We start from the raw sequence: 19695 nt of genomic DNA on the forward strand, positions 1-19695 counted from the left end.
CTATCTGGTGTTTATTTAAAGTTCTGAGAATATCAGGAATGTACACAATATATTCCATTTTTAAATAAAAGTCTCCTTTCTCCCAGTACTTAGACTCTACAATTACATAAATACCATATAAAAAACACAAAAGCAATGTATTGTTTAATGCATGGCTCCATTTGATTTCTCAGTCTTCATTGATTCACTGTTAATCCAAGAACTGATGTTCCTTAGCAAACTTTCAATTATTTCAATTAATTCATAACCTGAAAGACAAAAAAGGAGAAATACACATTTTTCTTTCTTACAATGGCAACCTTCGAGAACTTCTGTTCAGATGACACACACAAACAACATCTGGGGGAAAAGCAGACTGAAGAATGATAGAAAGTGGCTCATATGCACAGGATTTGCATTATAAATACTATATTAGGCTGAGAACTTGAGCATAGATTTATGACATGTACTCTATATGCTGTTTTCTGGCAGATGATAAAACTAATTCAAGGTGAGTGGTACTGGAAAGATGATACTAACACCCTTGAATTTTCAAGGTAAAAGAATGATGTTCAGTTACAAATTATGCAGGATTAGGCCTTGATAGATACAGCAGTTTCAAGTAAAATCAGTCTAATATTTTTTTTACCCAAACAATCAACTGTGGGACAAATTCTTTTGTCATGTTAATGGAGAAAATGAGAAATATGCATTTACTCCATACTGGGCTCAAGATGGACTACAGGGAAATGGTTTAAAGTGTGTGTGAGTCCTGCAGTGTGTCAGAAATGTGCCACACACTGAGGCAGCAGTGCTGGACGTGAGGGTGGGGGCCCACAGAGTGATGTTCCCTGTTGCTGGTGTTATGTATGATCCTGTGCAATGGGGAGCACCAGAGGACTGCAGAGCTTTGGGGAAACCACAGCTCTGCACAGGAAAAAGTGCTCTTAACTCTGCTTTGAGTGTCTGTGGCAGTTGTGGATTAGGACATTATCAGGCCTTTTTAACCACTGAGGCAAAAAGACCAAACCCAAACCCCACCCAAACTAGACCCCCCTGCACTATTCTCAGGGGGAGGGAGTGGGTGGAGCGTGGCAGCAGTGGGTCACTCACACACTGCCCGATGCTGCCTCTTGCCCTGATGGGCATTTTCCAAGGCTTTGTCATGGTGGAGCCAGGCTGGTCATCTCTCTCACCTGGTCACACAGCTACTGCAGGAGCCTTTCATGGTCTGTGTCTCAGCAGCTTCAGCCACCTTCTCCACTGGGCTTGGGAACGCTGCCGACTCTGCCCAGTGGCTCTCCAGGGCGGGGCGTGGGCTCCCTGGTGGCCTCTGCCTGGTCTGCCCTCAGTGATCCCAAAGAAGAGCTCTGGAATGGAGCAGTTTGCACCTAAAATCTTTCGAAAGCCACTTGAGACACTACCTGAAGGGTTTACGTGGCACAATGCATATGGGTCAGGAGACAGAGCAGGAGGACCCCGGGAAACCCCTTTGTTCTTTGCTTCTGTGTTCTTGAAAGAAACGTCTCACACTGACCTTACCACAACCCAGATGTTTTGTCAGTGTCAGCTGGAGGCCAAAATAGATGTGCCTTCATGTCCTGGGATGGTGACCTCTTCATACTGCTGCTAGTAATTTAAAATCAGACTACTGCTCATACTTTATATTTCAGCTCCAGTCCAGCAACTGAGGAAAACCTTAAGGAAGGAAAAAAATTCCGGCTTTCAGGAAATGTGTCTGAAGACATTAAAGAGGTATTTCAACTCGACTAGCCTAGCTCAAAAATAAACAAGATCATTTGTGTGGGAATATTTTCACCCATTGTCTGAGGATCATGTCTGAACAAAGCTCACGAAGCAGGAAGCCAGCTGTCATTTCAGCAGGGTGGATGAGTGGTCTGAACACAAAAACAGAGTCAGACATGCCTGGTGTTGAATGCTAGCTCAGGCACTAGCCTGGTATGACTTTGGTAAAGTCATCCAGCATCTTTGTTGCTGTTTGCAGATCGCTCAGAATGAGGTAATAATTCTCATCTACTCCAAAGAGTACTGTGAGGTAATTAATTCATCTGTGTAAGGCACTTCAAAGATTAAATTATTATTATTATTAATTTTATAAATTCACAACATGGTATAGCTGACTTTCATCCATTACTTAAAACCTCTTTGATCTAAATAATGCAGTCGCAATTTATTATATTAGCAACTAAAAGAGCAACTTCAGACGCAACCTTAGAGGTGAAATGTCCTATTTCTCTCAACATCCCCAGCCTGGTTTGCAGTTCTAAGAGTTGAAAGTTAGTTCAGGGTAGCTGCCAAACACATTTCACTGCCTGTCCCTTTCAAACTGAGTGCAATGAAAAGAGTAGGTACCAGGCAGATAATATTCTCAGACTGGAATAAGCACTGTGTCCTTGAATGTTATCTGTTGGTCAACCAGTACCATCTTCCAAGATTAGTGCTGGAAGAAGGCAGGCTGATAAAGAGGGAAAATTGCAAGGGCTATCCAAGTGGGTACAACAGGAATACATTACGTTGGATGATGTAAAATGTGAGTAATTGCTCGTATTTTGCATCAGCAAAGCATTGCCCCTACAAGTTAGAAAGCTGTTTCTGCTGACACTAGCAATTATTTTTTTTTTAGGAAATACTGTTTTTCTCCTCTGTATACTTTCAGATTTTTTACTTTTGAAAGAAGCAAATGAGCAAATTAGCATTTGCAGCAGTTATGAGGTATGGCGTGCAGAGTTTGTTTTGAGAATTATGTGTGTGTAGCTGGTAGTGGGGGGACTAGGGTGTTTGAGAAGCAGAATAAGAAATATTAGAGGTTTAAAATCTCTCATCTGTGAGGTTCAGTGGGAAACAGTACCAAATGCATGTAGTCCTCAACATGTGCAAAGAAACAATCCTATCACCTGTTTGAAAACCACCTATTCTGTTACCTAAAGGAATACAAGAATTTCGGCCTAAATATCCAAAGTTGTTTTCCATTTTACTTTCACTTAAATTCCGTGTTAGCCAAGACACCCACAGTGCTGCATGCACCAGGAGTGCTAATGTGACTGTTCTGCTGCTGTCCCCATCAGAGCTAATATTTTATACAGTGCAGCCCTTGAGCACAGACTTTGTTCTTTGGTCTGGTGGTGTCTGTATCTGCAAATCTGCAGACTTCACAGTGACCATTCTACCTTCTCCTTAGGAATGAGAAACTGGATGAGTCCTTCATGGCCCTGCTCTTCTACCTGTCTCTTCACCAGGAAATAATTGCCCTGGAATAAAAATGCAGATCCTTGATTTTGTGAGTACAAGACTTTAGGGACATAAGCACATTAAGCTTGCCCCTGGAGCACACAAAGCTTGCAAATTTGGAGTCACAGGGCAGTCATTTGGGACTCCCTGTCAGGGCAGTGAGATTCTGCATATGAGCAGGGACTATTTGCTATATTGACCCAATATATATATGGAATACTATGGATAAAGACCCCTTGGTCTCACCATTTATGTCTCACATCCCCTTGTCCTGGGTGCTCTTCAGGACACAGGCTTCTCTGACTATGGAGAGGCAGATTTTCTGGCAGGGTTGGAACCCCTCTTTGCCCCAGCCTTTCCCAGAGTGGTATGTGCTGTTGTTCACATCCCATGGCATCCCCGCAGTCTCCCTTTCAAGATGGTGGCTGGGTCCAGTCCTACTGCAATGGGGTCACCAAATAACTTGGCTCTTCAAGGTGATGCTGCAATTTGAATAAATCATTACTTCTTCCACCAGTGTTAGATCTATGTGAGTGCCCTGAACCGAATTACCATCCCTTAATGCTGTTTCCGAGGAATAACATTAGCATTCAGTCATTTCTACCTGCAAATAGTCACAGCCGAGTCTGCTGGGTGTTGATTTGTGCTGTGGGTGACATTGCTGTAAGACTTCATTTCTAAATACTTTGCAAAGCAGGTTCGGATGACTCTTAGGTGCTAGAAACATGTTACAACATGAGGAATATGTGCTAGGAAAGCAGTTCCCAAGCAAGGGTGTGTGACCACACTTGCTGCCTTGCAGAGTGGAAGTGGTGATGCCAGGGGAATAGCTGAGGAGCTGCTGTGTTGGAAGGTTATACACCTCGGGAAAAAGCACTGAGATTTACAAACCATGGCTGTAAGAAACTTCAGTGATCTTCTGGAGTCTGTAATAATCTCTGTGAACTGATTGACCATTTTCTTAAAACACTTAATGATTACTTATTCACAGTTCATGAAGCCTTGATATAAAGTGGGGCAGATTTATCTGGATTGAAGAAAAAAGCGTTGGAGGATTGGTGGCCTTAAGGAAATGATTTGTTCTACATGCATTGATTGACAGATGTTTCATTGTGCAAGGAATAATTCATAAATAAAGAAAATCATCAACACAGTTCAATACACAAAGGTCACAGACTCAGTGAGGTGCTCTGGGCTGCAGTTTGCAAAACAATCCTCTTGCCTGGTAAAGGACAAGGAGGCCACTCCATGGGTCATGACACCTCATTACAGCTTACTGGTGTGGCAAATGCAGGAACGGACTGAAACAAAGGGGAATTGGGACCTATTGCAATACAGGGTTGTGTTTCCTGGATAAAGGGACCTCTGGTTGGTAGGGATCAACTATAAGCTACTGGATGAACCCTGCCAGGAGAGACTTTTCAGTGCGTTGTGCCATGCAGTGCTCCCAAAGTGAGTCCTGCCTTTTGGTGGGAAACATATACTGACTCTCCATTTCTACAATACTGCTTTATTTAGATTCCTTACCTCCCCTGAAAGAAAGTGGCTGGCTTGTCAGGATTATCTGAATGGAGTGTTAACATCAGAGAAGCCTTAAGATGAGGCATACTATGTAGAAACAGGAGTTCAGGATATTGATATGCTGAAGTAGAAATACAAGTAAGAAAAATAAAATTACAAAAGGCAATTTTAGGTCCTATTTGATGTTGAAGTTCAACCTTAATTGTTTTAGCATCTTAGCTCACTTGGAGAAGCAGGGAGATAGTCATGGTGTGAAGAGCTTTCTGATATTGCAATCTTTCCCTATTCAAGACCTCCCATTTCTTGTTATCCACATGGTCTAATTATGAACTTATATGTGCTATATTTCAAATCAAATGTAGCAGGGACTGTCTTTCCCCTCCTGTGGAGTAAAGTTCATGGAATGTCTTCCACTAGGAGGAGCAGGGACAGGCAAGAAAACTCTGTTTCTGAAGGTGGAGTTCTGAGATCTTGTGTAAGGCATTTTATAACTACAGCATAGAATCATAATGACATAAAATCACACTTGTGATAAGAATCCTTGGGTTTGTGATATGCTTGATGTATCTGAGCGAATGTGAAAGAAGATTGCATAGTCATTTGATTTCCTGTATCTATCCCACATAAATCCCATGCTCAGGGCTGTCACTAGTGGCCTGCTCTGGATGAAAACTCCTCCCCCTTCCTCCAAGATGTAATGAGTTCAGAGGCTCTTTGGCTTTCCTATGTAGTACTGGCAATGTGCCACAAGGGGAGACAGACAGGAGGCAAGACATGCCAGTAGCACTTCATGTTTCTCGTTAGTGGTGCCTGTAATTTGCTCCCAGTTAAGCCGACAGACAGATTACTTGGAGACAGGGCTTGCTGACCCACCTAGTCCTTTATCAGCCTCCTGTTCTCATGTGACAGGCACATCCAACGCTCTGCAGTCCTCCAGCTGCTCTTCCTGTGGACCCAGTGTGATAACCTAATAACACAGAAAACAGCACTGGTTATTCCTGCTCCTCCTTGGTGTGTTTGGGGATTCCTGCCATTCGGGCTGCCTATTTGAGGTGCTTAACTCACCTGTTGGGTCTAATTTTGTCTACAAGGATGGTCTCAATAGCTCCTCAGCCATCTTGAACCTAGACCACATAGAAATATCAGTGTCCACAGTACCTCAAGGGACTTCAGAATCCATTGCTTTTGTGCATTAAATTGTCTTTGGAGAATAAAGTATTGGAAGAGGTTCCTATCAGAGAAAGCCAGGATGAATCTGGACATCTTTTCCCTCTTTTGACTTTGTCTTTTGTTGATGCCATGCTGATTCTTTGTAAATCCAAGTCTAAGGCTTTCATGATTTTTTTCTAGGTTTGGGAAGATCTTGTAAACTAACTTCAAAAACAACCAGCCAGCTTTCCAAAGCAGCAAGCATGAGGCATTCCCCTGCTGGAGACAGCCTGGGAGGATTCACCTCTGAAATATGTGACTGTAAGAACAAAAACTCACTAGTGGTGGATGAGACATGAATGGAACAAGGCCTATTATTTCTGTCCTGCATTTTCTTTCTCCTTTAGTTTCTGTTTCTGCTTCCAACCCTTTCATGTCATTTGGGGGAAATCTACTGAATTTTATTAGTGATTATCCTTGAGAAGCCCAGAGTAGTTGTCCTAATTTATTAAAAGGGGCTTGTATAGGAAGCTTTAGAGCTGGAGCCCATCAGGGATAGGGCAGATAAAACCAACTCTCCCAAGTGTGAGAGGAGGCTGGTAGCTTTTAGGCCAGCAGCACTCCCAGGCACCAGCAGACAGTCGGGTGGATTACAGGGGAAGCAGAGGAAATGGAAAGCTCTTTGGTTTGGAATTTCCTTAGTGTTTGATCTGAATTGGTTTAAAATACAGGCTTGTGGTGTCAGCCATTCCTGTGTTCCTGTTCGGGGGCGGTCCCAAAAGCGCTTCGTGTGCCTGTTTGAAGAGCAGTAAGTGGTGTCTCTGGGTGAGCCAGACCCACAGCTCCAGGCTGCCTGGTGACAAAGCCTGGGGATCCCAACCTCCAGGGCTTTCATGCTGGCTTCAGGAAGAGCTCATAAGCTATGCAGGATCAAAGACGGTAACCTGACGGGCTGTGGGCACGTTGTGAGAGGCAAGAAAGACTGTCTGGGCCCAAGCCCCAAGCGTCATGGCCCCACCAGCACTGCCCAGCTGCTCTGGAAGCATCTGATCCCAGCCATTCTACAGAGGGGTGCCCTGGTTGTGGTGTCGTGCAGCACGTTGGTTTAGGTGCCTGAAATTAACACTTCCTTCACTCTTTCTGTATCTCTTCTGTCCAGAGCCCCTTCCCTGAACATTTTTTTGCCTTTTTTTTGTTTTCAAAAGGACTATGATATTTTTGGAGAAGATGTGCTGGTGAAGTTAGGCGTATCCAGGATCTACCTTGCCAGGGTGTACTGTAACCTTATCCTCGGATGAGGCATGGCACAGCAGAACCACATGCCCAGTGAAAAGCAAGCCAGTCCCTTCTGGGTACTCTGGTTGTGCCAAGGGCCTCAGTAGCCCAAGGTCAAGGTCTCTGTTGCATGACACAAGTGAATGCCCAGGGTAATAAACGTCTTGTGAGCCATGAGGACCATGAGACACAGAGGCATCCTGATCTTCCTGCAGATCTATCTCATCTCATAACCAACTCCAAAAGTGTTTCTGGTGAGCTGCTGCCAACTGATTTGGCCACAACGAGCTGCAGCAGAGCTCTGGATGCCAGACTGGAAAGCTCTAGCCCTGGTATGCGGAAGTGTTGCTGAATATACAGAGCAGCAAACTTTAATGGGCTCAACATGAAAGTCAGCAGGGCAAAAATCAGTGCCAGCCCTGGATTTTACCCCTGCCACTTCCACTTAACTAAATCTTGAAAACAAGTCATTAGGTGCCTGCTGGTTTCCACTGAACCCTGCATAAACTTCCTCTTATGCCAAGTTTGAGATAGTATAAAGACTAGTCTAGCAAGTGAGGGAGCCCATGTACCTGAAGGACGGCAAGTGCAGGGAGTAGAGGTAAGAATAGGCTGCGCTTGGGCATTGGAAGTGTAGGACTCCCACCTCTGAGTGGGGGAGATGGTGCATGGTTATTTCAGAGTGTTGGAGACCAACCACTCTTTAGGTGTGATAGTCCCAGCCATGAACTGAAATGGGAGACAAACTTGTAGTGAGATTTCAAAAAGAACCTGAAGAAGGCAGGACAGGATGGGAAGACAGAGAAACTAAGGGAATGATGAGGACAAGAAAAGGGGATTTTTAACAGGCAGTGAAGGTGGTGTGGTTTAACCCCAGCCAGCAACTTAGCACCATGAAAAATGGTTAATGGAAGGAGAATGTAATGACAGAGAGATCATACACCATGCTAGTGTCAGGGACTCTTTCCTCAGCCATGCATGTTCCTCATCCATGCGTGTTCCCACACAATGTTTCACTTCCCAGGCAGCAGAAAGGAGCTGGCAGTCCCCACACAGCATTCCACTCCCTTGAGATCTTCTCAGAGCAGTTTTAGGAAAACTTTTTCAGTCAGTTGGTGTGAAACTGCTGCCAGTCCCCCAGTGGAGTCACAAACATGCACCTGCCTTCCTGCAACACAGCTTCAGGCAGCCTTGCTTCTGGCTGGGGTGGGGGAACCTGAGTTTCCTTCTAATCACAAGGAGAAGGTAACCCATGAAATGATGGGAGTCAAAGGGGGCTGTAATTGCTGTCCCAACAGGGCTTCCATTTTAGTGTGTCCCATCCCACAATGTGTTGGACACTGAGAATTAAGAATGTGTTCCCTTTACATTCTGGCACATCAGAACTTCACTGAGTGCTCTGGGAGCAGTTTTCCCTGGCAAATTCCTGCTCCCAAATCCTGCTGAGCAGAGGCAGCCTTCTCACTGGTTGGACAGGGAGGGTCATGACAGCATTTCATTGCTTGTTGGGTGTCCCTAATGTTTGCACTTTTAAGTAAGTTGGAGGAACTTACTGCAGTAACTTGGATCCAAGAACTGGATGCAGCTGGATAAAACAGACTGTGGTATCCCCAGCCATTTAGCTCTGCTGCCTCCTCAGTCACTCGTATTGTCTGGCAGATGGGAATGATTGAGGCACGAAAGAGATCTAGTGGCAAAAAGCCACCAGCGTTGAAGTGAAACTGTGTTCTTTAATATTTCCATCACAGTGGGGGTTGGAGGCTGGCAGTGGGCTGGGATGTTGGTGTCCAGACTGTGAAAACACAAAGGCTGGAAAAGAACTGTGTCTTAAAGCTTTCATGAGGTAAGAAAGGTGCTGTGTGAGGAGAGACCTCAGTGAGTTACTCATAGCAGGGTGGCTGACTACAGCTGCCTTCGGAATCAGGCTAATGCTGAGCAGGCTATAATATAGGGCACTTCCCATACTATGCTGCAATTATATGAACATAATCTTTTCCAGGATGACTCATTTTAGCCTCAAATGTTATCTGGATCCTCCCAAACCATTATATGAACTGCCAAATACAAGAGCTAAGGGACAGAACTGATTAACACTCTTAATTATAAAAGATGGTTCGGAATTTTTTGAGCACACATGGGTTTGGGTGAAATGGAAACTGTGGGGAAGGTTACTTTTTCTAAGTTACTTTTTAAAATGGGAAATGTTTAGACTAAAAAGCTGAGGAACTCTTGATGATGTATCACCCCCAGTTTTACTATATTTCCTTATAACCCAACTATGGGTTCATAATGGTGTTGAAGCTTTTGCTTTTCACTCCAATTCACCATAGAAACCAATGAAATCTTATACTATGTTGGTAAAGTGCTTTCTCTGTCAGATCTGCCAAATGTCCATGTGTTCATATGAAATTATTGATTTTTCATGAAAGGGGTTTCTCTAAAATTTTAAAAAGAGAGGCTTAGGTGAAGAGCATCTTCATCTTAAGCATTTACATGCTTTATAAAATGCAGCATTAATCCTATCTTGATACTATCCCAGACTGGAATTTGAGAGAGTTCCTCTAGACCTGTTATTTGTATATGTTAGCATTAGTCCTTTTGTGCCTCCAATGCTACGGAAGGAATAGGTGTGTCTGGCTTTCTCCTTTTAAGTTGATGGGGATTGTGCAACCTCTTTGTAGTACCAGTTTCCTTATGGGCATTTGTCATAATGGGAAAAATACAGAGTGTTCCCAAAGCTGCATCCACCAGTGGGGCAAACAGAGCCCTTACTGATCCTTGGATCTGGCTTGATCCATGGGTAGAGTCCCAGCTGTGGTGGCAGGGGCTGCTGAATGGCACAGGAAGCATTTCCCCCCCACGTGCCCCTGTGCACAACAGTAGTTCTTGCAGACCTCTGAAGCCATTATCACCTTGCACCCAAACCCCACACTTACTGCCCTGGCTGCCTTTGGCTGTGCTGTTCTCCTGTTTAGTGCATGAACTTATCCCATCCCCTTCACAGCTCAGAGAAATCAATATTGCTGTATCAATACCGTAACCAGCATTACTGTATTATTAGAAGGCATGATGCTTTTTGCTCACTGTTTCAAATTTCTTACAAGTCCCATCCTGAAGCTTGTTGCTTCAGGATGTTTTCCTGACCCTTTCTGTATTTTCCTAATTAGCAACTGTGCCCTAGACATGGGAGGTGCCTCCTAGTTCAATACTTATTTTAGGAAACTTAACTTCAATCAGGTCTTTTGGCTTAGTACCTCACCTCAGGGCAGAAGTCACTGGGAGAAAGAAGAGTGAAGACCCTTGGCCTTATTTGGATCTAATTATTAGTGTTATTTTCTGTTCCTGGCTTTTACATATGTTTTTCTGCTAGAGTCTTAGTTCCAAGACACTGCACGAGCTGTGTATTGTTAAAGGTGAAGCTGGGTTTCACATTTAGCTTTAAGGACCTGGGGTCTCTTTAGGTTTCTCCAATCTGATAGTCTGAACACAGAATGCTGTGATTTACCAGAATCCTCAAAGAATCCAAATAATCAGAGATGTTTTGGGAGTTCTCTTTGGCAAAGGGCCATGCTGTGTGTGCAGAGTCAAGCTTCTTTACCCTTGCATGATATGTGAAGTGTCAGCAGGATTATGGCTGGTGGGAGCCAGGTAGGGAGATATGTGGTCTTCTTGATCAAACAAATCAGTAAATGAAAGTCTAAAGATAGTAAATAAAGCTATAGGGCTGAAAGGTATTATCTTCATGGACTGCTCTGCATTGATGTTTCTGGGGTGATGGCAGCTGGGGATGCCCTCAATGTGTGGAACACTCGATATTATCAGGAAGATAAGGGACATGTCAGGAGTTGTGAGTTGATGCGGAGACAGGCTTTCCTGTGTGTCTGGCAGGACTGAGCCAGATTGGTGGGGATCTGTAGGCTAGCAGGGAAAATATGCTTGCATTTCCATGAGGGTGAGTTGTGCCATCTCCAGGAGAACTGAGTGGCTGCTGGAATGTTTGCAGCACCCTCTGCTTAAAGGCTGCTTCCATGACAGACTGTCATTTGGCTTTGTGTGACAACCCCGGGCTCAAGTGGGGGGTGAGAGCATCTCTCAAGCTTCCACTGGGCAAATTGCTTCCTCTTTAACAAAGGCCCTTTGTCGTTCTTGGTCATGTTTTACATCTTTTCTTGGAGATAAAGCAGGCACCTCCTGCATGGTTTTCAATTTTATTGTCTCAGCCTTGGCCTGGCTTTGTGCCCCCAGTAACTCTGCTTGTTGCTCTTCCAGTGATGTCAGGAAGAGTTTTTTGTTGACTTCAGTGGGAACTGGGTTAGATCAGCACTGACCACTTTTGAGAGGCCCATGCAGAGCACTCAGTCTAGATAGCATAGCAGGGGAGCCTCGCTCGCTCATCACATCCAGCTTTGTTCTCTGTCAGATTTAATTAACTGAGCCACACAATATTTTGCATTTTCTCCTTCTGAGGCAGTGCAGAGGTCTTGTCTTTCTCTTGGACAGTAGGTCTCTGCATGCTGGTAATGAGGATCTACCAGCAACAACTTTATTGCTCTGGTGAAATGCCAGCTTGGCATAGCCCCGTGAATCATACTCAATGCTCTGTTCAGAGAACTGAAAGGACAACTGCTGCTGTTAATTTTGTGCTCTTGTTCACTGCCTTAGGAGAAAAACATAATTGCAGAAAGATTGGAACTTTTTTGAGGAGAGAAAGACACAAAAATAAATGGAGAGTGTGACTGAGTGTCAGCCCAGAGTGTGTCCCTCCCTTGCACATCCAAATGCTTCTTTCCTTTTTGGTTCCCCCTGTAGTTTACTTGTAGGGCAGAGTGCCTAGGACAAAATTTAACCTCCAGGGCCTAGGTGTACCTGTAAAATCCCATCTCTTTGCCCTTCAGCTCAAGCCTTTTCCCCCTGAAGCCATAAGCTGGGGAGTTTCAGACCTTTGGTGGCTCTTGGACCGCAGGCAGTTCCCACCACAGCCTTAGGTCCCTCTAAGCCATCTGCTCTGTATATTTCTTCTCATCATGGCCTCATAGTTTCATCTCTGTAGGTAAGAAAATGTACGGTCTTTCATTTCCATTGCTCTTGGTGACATTTCTAGATGCCAGTAACCTCCTGGCCTGCCACATACAGCCCTATCAGCCATTTATGAGACTCACTGTGCAGCAGGGCTTCAGTAGATTAATGCAGAACATCTGGGCCCAAATTATACTCTGTACTTCATAAGATGGGAAGCTTTTCCTTGAAAGAGGGGAACTATGGATTCAATCCCAAGGAGACCCAGCAGATTCAGCAATGCCATCTTTTCAAGAACAGACTTGGTAGAGGTTGGATTTGTTGTGAGCTGATTCAGGTTATGCTAAGGATAACAAATGTTAAATAGGAGAGAAAAACTAGGTTTTGGTTTTTTTTAATCTGCAAGCAGACATGTGGAGGTGAGATGCAATGAGTTTGTATTTGGTAGTGATATTTTCTGTGATAATAACACTGTAATTCAGGGTGGGGATGCTTGTCCACCTGCAGCTGCCCAAACACTATCTGTCCTGTCAGACCATGCCCTTCAGCTTCCTCAACAGCCACTGTGGAGTAAAGAAGCTCAGTCAGAGGGTGACTTATTGCCTATTGAAATAGATGTGTGTGATAGGAACCCCACAAAGTGACTCACTCCATCAGTCTCTTTCCTTTGATTATTGAGGGAAACTGGGTGGTGGTCCCAGGTTACACTAGCCAAGACTAAGCCAAACTCATCAGAGCAAGATAAAATCCACCTGAGCTCACTCTGTTTCTAGCCTCATCTGTCTGCATACCCTTAAAAAACATTCCTTTCAAGTCTTCACTGCTGCATGCATGGTAAAATCTGATGCCAAATGGTTTCTACTATTTTAGTGGAGTCATGTCATCCTGCACTCTGAGACTGAGGAGAGATATTGTGGTCTTCAACATCCTCATGAGGGGAAGTGGAGGGGCAGACACTGATCTCTTCACTCTGGTGACAGTGACAGGACCCAAGGAAACGGCATGAACCTGTGTCAGAGGAGGTTTAGGTTGGATATTGGGAAAAGGTTCTTCACCCAGAGGGTGGTTGGGCACTGAACAGGCTCCCCAGGGAAGTGGTCACAGCACCAAGCCAGACAGAGTTCATGAAGCATTTGGACAATGCTCTCAGGCACATGGTGTGATTCTTGGAGATGGTCCTGTGCAGGGCCAGGAGTTGGACTTGATGATCCTTGTGGGTCCCTTCAATTCAGCATGTTCTGTGATTCTATGATTCTATGCAGTGGGACTCTGGGCCTTTTTCTCAGTGAATAAGGAATCTGCATTTTCAGTTTAGGGCTTCTACATCTTCAGCAGCTATGTGGCTTGGCTTGTGTTCAGATGGAAGCGCTTCCAAGTGATTTGGGAAGAAATCATCAAGCTCCTTTGCTCTAACGTGTTTGATCCTGCTCTAAGAGACAGGAACAATGATGACTTGCAGAAAGCAGGAGACCAGACTGAGTGTGATTGCCTGAGGCACACATCTGACATCCTGGTGAGTCCTTGGGGAACCCAACATGTCCAAATACTCTTGAGGCAACACCTGCATTTGTTTTCTTTGAAGGAAAGTCCATGCTAAGCATCCTTTTGTAAACTGCATGGTTCACCAGCGCTCACCAGTGCTCCCCTGCCTGAAGGACAGTGCTCCAGACCTCTCCCAGAAATACTGCTGTCAGGGCAAAGCAGCTACTGTCCATCATAGTGCTTTGTTAAAAATCCTAAGTTTTCTGTGGAAAGGAAATAGGCATTAGCATAAATTTGAGCAGAAATTAATCAAAACTTCTCAAAATCAAAATGGGATTTATTTCCCTGCTCATTAATCATTCCAACTTCTTATTCTTGACTTTTAGTTTTTAATAGTGTTCTGATCAGACATTGCCAATATATTGTATTCCAAAATAAGTAATTTTGTTGCTACATTGTACTTTGAAAATGTAATTTTTGTTATAATAGAACATTTTCTTTTGATTCATGATAAATAAACCCAAAATCTTTCAAGCCTGGGTATGCCATACAAGAGGAATTCCATTTCCCATCCAGTCATGGATAACAGCAATATCATTGCAGTACTTTTAAATGTAATAACTCATGTAAACAGCACCACTGTAAATCAGTTTTGCTCTGTTGAAGTGTATGGAAAGCTTCTTTTAAGACTTACCCTCGTAACTTTTCTTTTGCCTGGAAATGAGAATTTAAGAATTGCCTTCATTTGTCTGGATCTTCAGGGTTCTGACAATCCTGTAAATGCTACAGCACTGCACATGCAAAATCTTTGGACATATCTGCAACGCATAACCAATGAGTCTGGTATTAATCGAGAGCGTGAAATTTGCTACAAACGCACACGTAATTATTTTGTACATGCTTTGGAATCATCAGGTGCATCCCAAGCATCTTGTCTTTATACATTATGCACAGAGTCATGTAATTCACATGCAAAAGGGCCAAACTCCACAGGGAGCTTCACTGGGATGTCTGCAATCCATGCTGTGTGCGTGCCCACTCCAGGCAGGAACATGATGTAGTGTGCAAGGTGCCGAGGCTTCAAGCACGGCTGTTTGGTTTTCCCTGGGGGAGAGCTGTTCTCTGCCAAAGGGGGCGAGGTTCCTTGCTGGTTGACCTAAGAAATATCACAAATCTGTACCCCTCTCTCCTGGTTTTTTTTGCTTTATTGTGTCAAGCAGATTAACATGATGTTTTCTAACAGGGTGGGCATCATTGGCACAAGTGTAAACCCTGGATGAGCATGCCTGACGGGATGATGGAGGAGGAAGGACAAGAACAAGGATGAATAAGGAGTGGTTTCACTGTCCTGACAAATGACCTCAGTTTGCCACCTTCTGAGCAGCCCCCAAAACAAGGCTGAGTGGTCAGAGCACTGTGCTCTCAAGAGCAATGGCAGAAGGTGATTGTAATCAGAGCACCTCGCAGAAGTGGTGTCTGTGTTGAGGGCCATGGTTTCACTTTGCTAAGTAAATCACTTTGAAATTGCAGCTTAAGATGTCCAACTCATTTGTCAGAGGTGAGGGACTCTGTCACACAAAGGCCTGGACTGGGTGGTTGGAGACCTAGCCTGTAATTCCTGGTTCATCATCTTAATGCCTTAATCACACCATCTCTGAGAAGATTATTTTCCTGACTTATTTTGGGAGGTGCTTTGACACCTGCAGATGAATATGATTATTGATTTCAATGTCAACCCTCTTTTTCTAAAAGGTTAGCAAAGCCACCAGGAGACATCACTTATTACAGTTGAAAAGTTGCAGAAATTTTGCTTTCAAAGGAAACTAATATGGTATCTCTAATATATTGTGTTCTATTTTTTTACTTTCATCATCTCTCATTTTGTTCTTGGATCTAGTTAACCTTAATTATGACTCAATGTGAAATAAGTATAGCAAAGAGAAATGCTGTTATTTAAAATATCTACCAAGTCTTCATTTCATATTATATTTTAATTACATTTATGTGTTTATTTTTATCATTGATTTTACATGACTGCAAAAGCAAATCTTAGCAATTCATACTTAGAATATGCACTTGGGATGTTAGTATCTTGAAACAAACAAATTCGTGGCAAGAAATGATATAATTTTGCTTATAAAATTATTTGTACCTGGTAAACATTGGAATGTTAGCATGGAAAATTTAGCGGGGAAAATTTAGGATGAAATCCTGACTTGGTCATAGCCAATAAGAATCAATGAAAAAATAATGGATGATCAAACAGTAGAAGAAAACCAGAAAGGTAATATTTTGTCACCGCTAAGAGGAGAAATTGGACATCTTAGTGCAAATTTGGAAGTTTTTCAGCAAAATATATCAATACTGGATAAGAATAATACAAATTTTTCTACCCTTGTGGTTCAGTTTTTAAAAGGATGAAAATTTGCGGCATGATTGTGATGAAAAATTTACTTCTTCTGGAGTAACCAATAGTGCAGGGACTACATCACTTCCATGGGATGGCCCTGCACTGCCTTGTTGAGACAGACACTTGAAGTGCAGGTTCACAGCTATTACTTAGTCTCCTCACTTAGGCTGGCACATGGGATATTAATGCCTAAGTGGCATTGTGGCCTAGGCTTGTTTTCCATGTGTCAAGCGAGTCCTTTTACCATTGGATGAGGCTGTTGTGGCCTGCAGCTTCTCTTTCAAGCTTTTCATTAGACATCCGTTCTGGCACACAGCAAAAATATTTAAATATAACCTCTTAGGAATGCTGTGGAAAACACATACTTTCTCCCAGAGGAGAATAAATGTAAAAGATAGATTTAGAACTGTGTGTGAGGCTGCAAAACCTTCCTTATATACATGATGTGGAATGGTATACTCTCTATTCCCTGAGCAACCTGGTCTAGTGGAAGGTGTCCCTGCCCATGGCAGGAGAGTTGGAACTTTAAGATCCCTTCCAACCCAAACCAGTCTGTGATTCTTTTCAAAATTAACATTTCTAGGTTGTACATTCATTTTGGGCACACTGGTTAGTGATCACGTGATCTGAAAAACAGTGATGACACCTTAAGATGGTGCTTTATTTGCAGGTTTTCTGAGTCTCTTACTGGGTCAAAGCACGTGCAGCTGTCCTTCCCAGCTGCGTGTGTGACTCCTGGATGGTGCAAGAGGCAGCTGTGGTATCAGTGCCCTGCAGCAGCATGGTTTCCCTACATGATGCAGCAAGATGTTGGCTAATACCTGGAGCTGAGGGAGGCTACAGCACATGTCCCTGCTCTTGGTCTCAGTCGAAGCCTGTCAATTCCTGCATTAGGAGTCCTCTGTGTGCTAAAGGATGGGTGCAGCTTTGTCTCTCTAGCTGCATCACCGGGCCCTCTGGGATCTGTGGACTGACATCTCAGTGCCCTCCCTTGTCCTTGTCCTTGCAAAAGCACCTTGCTTTGCCACAGCAAGGCAACAGACACACGTGGAGCCTTGGAAAGATTATGAGGGCAAGGTGTCCTTTGCCACAGCAGTGCTGCAGGGCAGTGCAGACTGTGGTATGTGCTAATAGCTGGGGTTTGTTATTGGTGCCCGGGGCAGAGATTTCACAGAGTTGCACACTTGGCTGGTGGTGGGCCCGGGATGACAGGAGAGGACCCAAGGGTGGAGCACACACTCACATAGGCAGCAAAGCCCCTGGGTGCAAACAAGCTTTCTGTGCACAGCCACTTACCTGCAAGATCTGTGTCACTGCAGAGGAGAGGAAGCTCCGAGCAGCTACTGGTGCTGCTCAGAAATAGTCAATGAGCTACTCAGACTGTGAGATGATGGTCAGCATGTTTTGTTTGCCCTTCTATGGACTCAAGGCAGGTTCCTCACAGGCTCCTTGAGGGAGCAGCCCCACGGGGCTGCTTTCTCACAGTGAAATAGCGAGCAACAACTGACTGCTTTTGTCACATCATTTTCCTTGGACAAGAGGCAGCTCCAAACCAGGCATGGTCTCAGTTATTTCTATCTGCACTTAGAACGTGCTGTTTGGCTCACTCCTCAGGAGTCACCTGGATAAAACCTAATGGTCCCAGTAAGCCCATGGTTTGAAACACTGTGATCACCAGCCAAAACCTCAGCCATGGCTTTGGATCTAAGTTTTCTGTGGCAATCTAACAACAACCTTGAACTTTTCAGAAAAGATTGAGAAATACCTTGAAGATCAGATCCTTCAGTGAGCAGAGTCTTTTCCAGGGCTGCCTTCTCAGGGGTAAGTGTCTGCTTCTTCTGAAGTAATGTGTTTCTAGCACAGAGAACCCATGCTTGTTTCAGCATGTAAGCAAACCTGGCAGCCTTTCACACAGGACAGTGAGTCATCCTTGAGCAGGAGAGAGTGAGTCAGAAAGGGCAGTTGACAAGCTTTATTTATCACTCTCCTGTTATTTGGCCCGGGAGAATTTTACCCTGAAAAACCCACCCCTGTTAATGACAGACAGAACTCAGACTTGTATCATATGACTACTGGCTTTTTTGTCCCATAGGCTTTGCACACAGTTTCATATCAGGAAATCATGGCAGTTGGCCATTTCCGTGAATTTTTATTTTAAAAGGGGTTCTGAACATACCAGCTATATTGGAATAACTTGCCTGAGCTAGGGTTACCCTAAAGAGAACAAACTGAAATGCCTCTGAGTGATGAAAAGAGCCTGGGGGGGTTCTGTGCAAGGGTGTTTATAGAGTTCCCATTTACTTTCTTCTCTTGAGGCTGCTTTGCTCACAGCCTAATTGAATGCTACTTGCACAGTGTCTTGACTGTCTTTTGATTATGGTTCTGCCACTCACAGGCTCCATATAGGGCGTGTCAGGCCTAGTGTAAGTATCTGTTTACAGAAGTTATATGGTTCTGTTGTAGAAATACATGCCAAGCAGAATGTTGGCAGGAAACATCACAACTCAGAAATGGAAAAAGAGACAGAGAAAAGAAAAAAAAAATCTGCCTGATGATTAATTAAGGAAACTCTGCCCTTTGGGCTTTCAGGCTTTGCAGCTGGAAGAGAGGTAGCAGTGTAGCAAGGATTTGGGGTGACCATGATGTGTAGTTGGGTGTCTGGAGGTATGGGAAGGAGCAAAGTGAGCTCAAGTCCATTCTACTTGTGTTGCAGGTGGCTTTGGAGTAGGAACACGTGAAGACAGCACCCATTGTGCTCAGCAAGTTCTCTGTGAGCCGGCATGGCAGGACTTGGAGGTCTTGCAGGTTCCTTGTCCTTGGTTTCTCTGGTTCAGTCCTGTTCTTCTTGTCCTGTTGGGGGCCAGTGCTTGGTACATATGGAATCCAAGACAGGCTGAGTCTGCCCATTTTCTGTGCAGAAGAGACAGGTCAAACCCAGCATTTCATCAGCAAAATAAAAGAGTTTGCCCAATTTTGCTTGGAATCATACAGACATTTTGGTAGTGTTAAGATCCAGTGAGACCAGTGAACTAACACTTCTGCATGTGGTGAGGAATGTGGATCTTTGTTACTTCTAGCCAAGTGGGCTCTCATTGGGTGCCGCAGTGGTGAAAGATGCCATTGTGTTTCCTGATCCCACCAGTGTTTCCTCTCTGCCTGAGGGGAAAATATTTTTTAGTCCATTCATTTAGTTCCCCTCTCAGATAGACAAAGCACTCCACGAATCTTTGACAGAGGTCTAAAGATGCTTGTTATTGCTCCTGTTTATTTGTGGCTTGTCTCCTTCACCCTCTCAAAGCCAAAGCTGCACATATCAACCAACAAACCAACCAACCATCCTTCCATTCAAGGAGGACCAGTAGCAGCTCCTTATACAGACAGCAGCACCATCACCTCACTTGCTCCTCACCTGGCGACGGGCGTGTTTCTTGTGATGCCTTTTTACCTGGGGGAAAGAGCAGCAGTCAGACTGGAAACAGCACCAGTCAGTGATTTGCAGTAGGAAGAGAGGTTGTCTGGATTTCCTTAAACCTGGATTTCCTTTCTGGATTTTCCTGCTTCCAAATGTTGGTGATATGTGTTCCTGCTCTGGCTGGGACTAAGACCTTCGTCTT

General features: G+C 44.2%; 1 protein-coding gene across 1 annotated transcript; it reads left to right on the top strand.

Moving 5' to 3' along the window:
• The first annotated feature begins 438 nt into the window (after positions 1-438).
• PPP1R36 (protein phosphatase 1 regulatory subunit 36) lies at positions 439-14075 on the top strand. The gene is given in 10 exon segments (XM_027637918.1): positions 439-536; positions 1653-1689; positions 1691-1734; positions 2439-2530; positions 3175-3277; positions 7104-7120; positions 7123-7231; positions 11836-11873; positions 13503-13702; positions 14058-14075. Coding segments are annotated over 10 exon segments (756 nt in total).
• The last annotated feature ends 5620 nt before the right edge of the window (positions 14076-19695 follow it).

This window comes from Corapipo altera, unplaced genomic scaffold, assembly GCF_003945725.1.
Source record: "Corapipo altera isolate COAL_440 unplaced genomic scaffold, ASM394572v1 23, whole genome shotgun sequence".
Taxonomy (NCBI): domain Eukaryota; kingdom Metazoa; phylum Chordata; class Aves; order Passeriformes; family Pipridae; genus Corapipo; species Corapipo altera.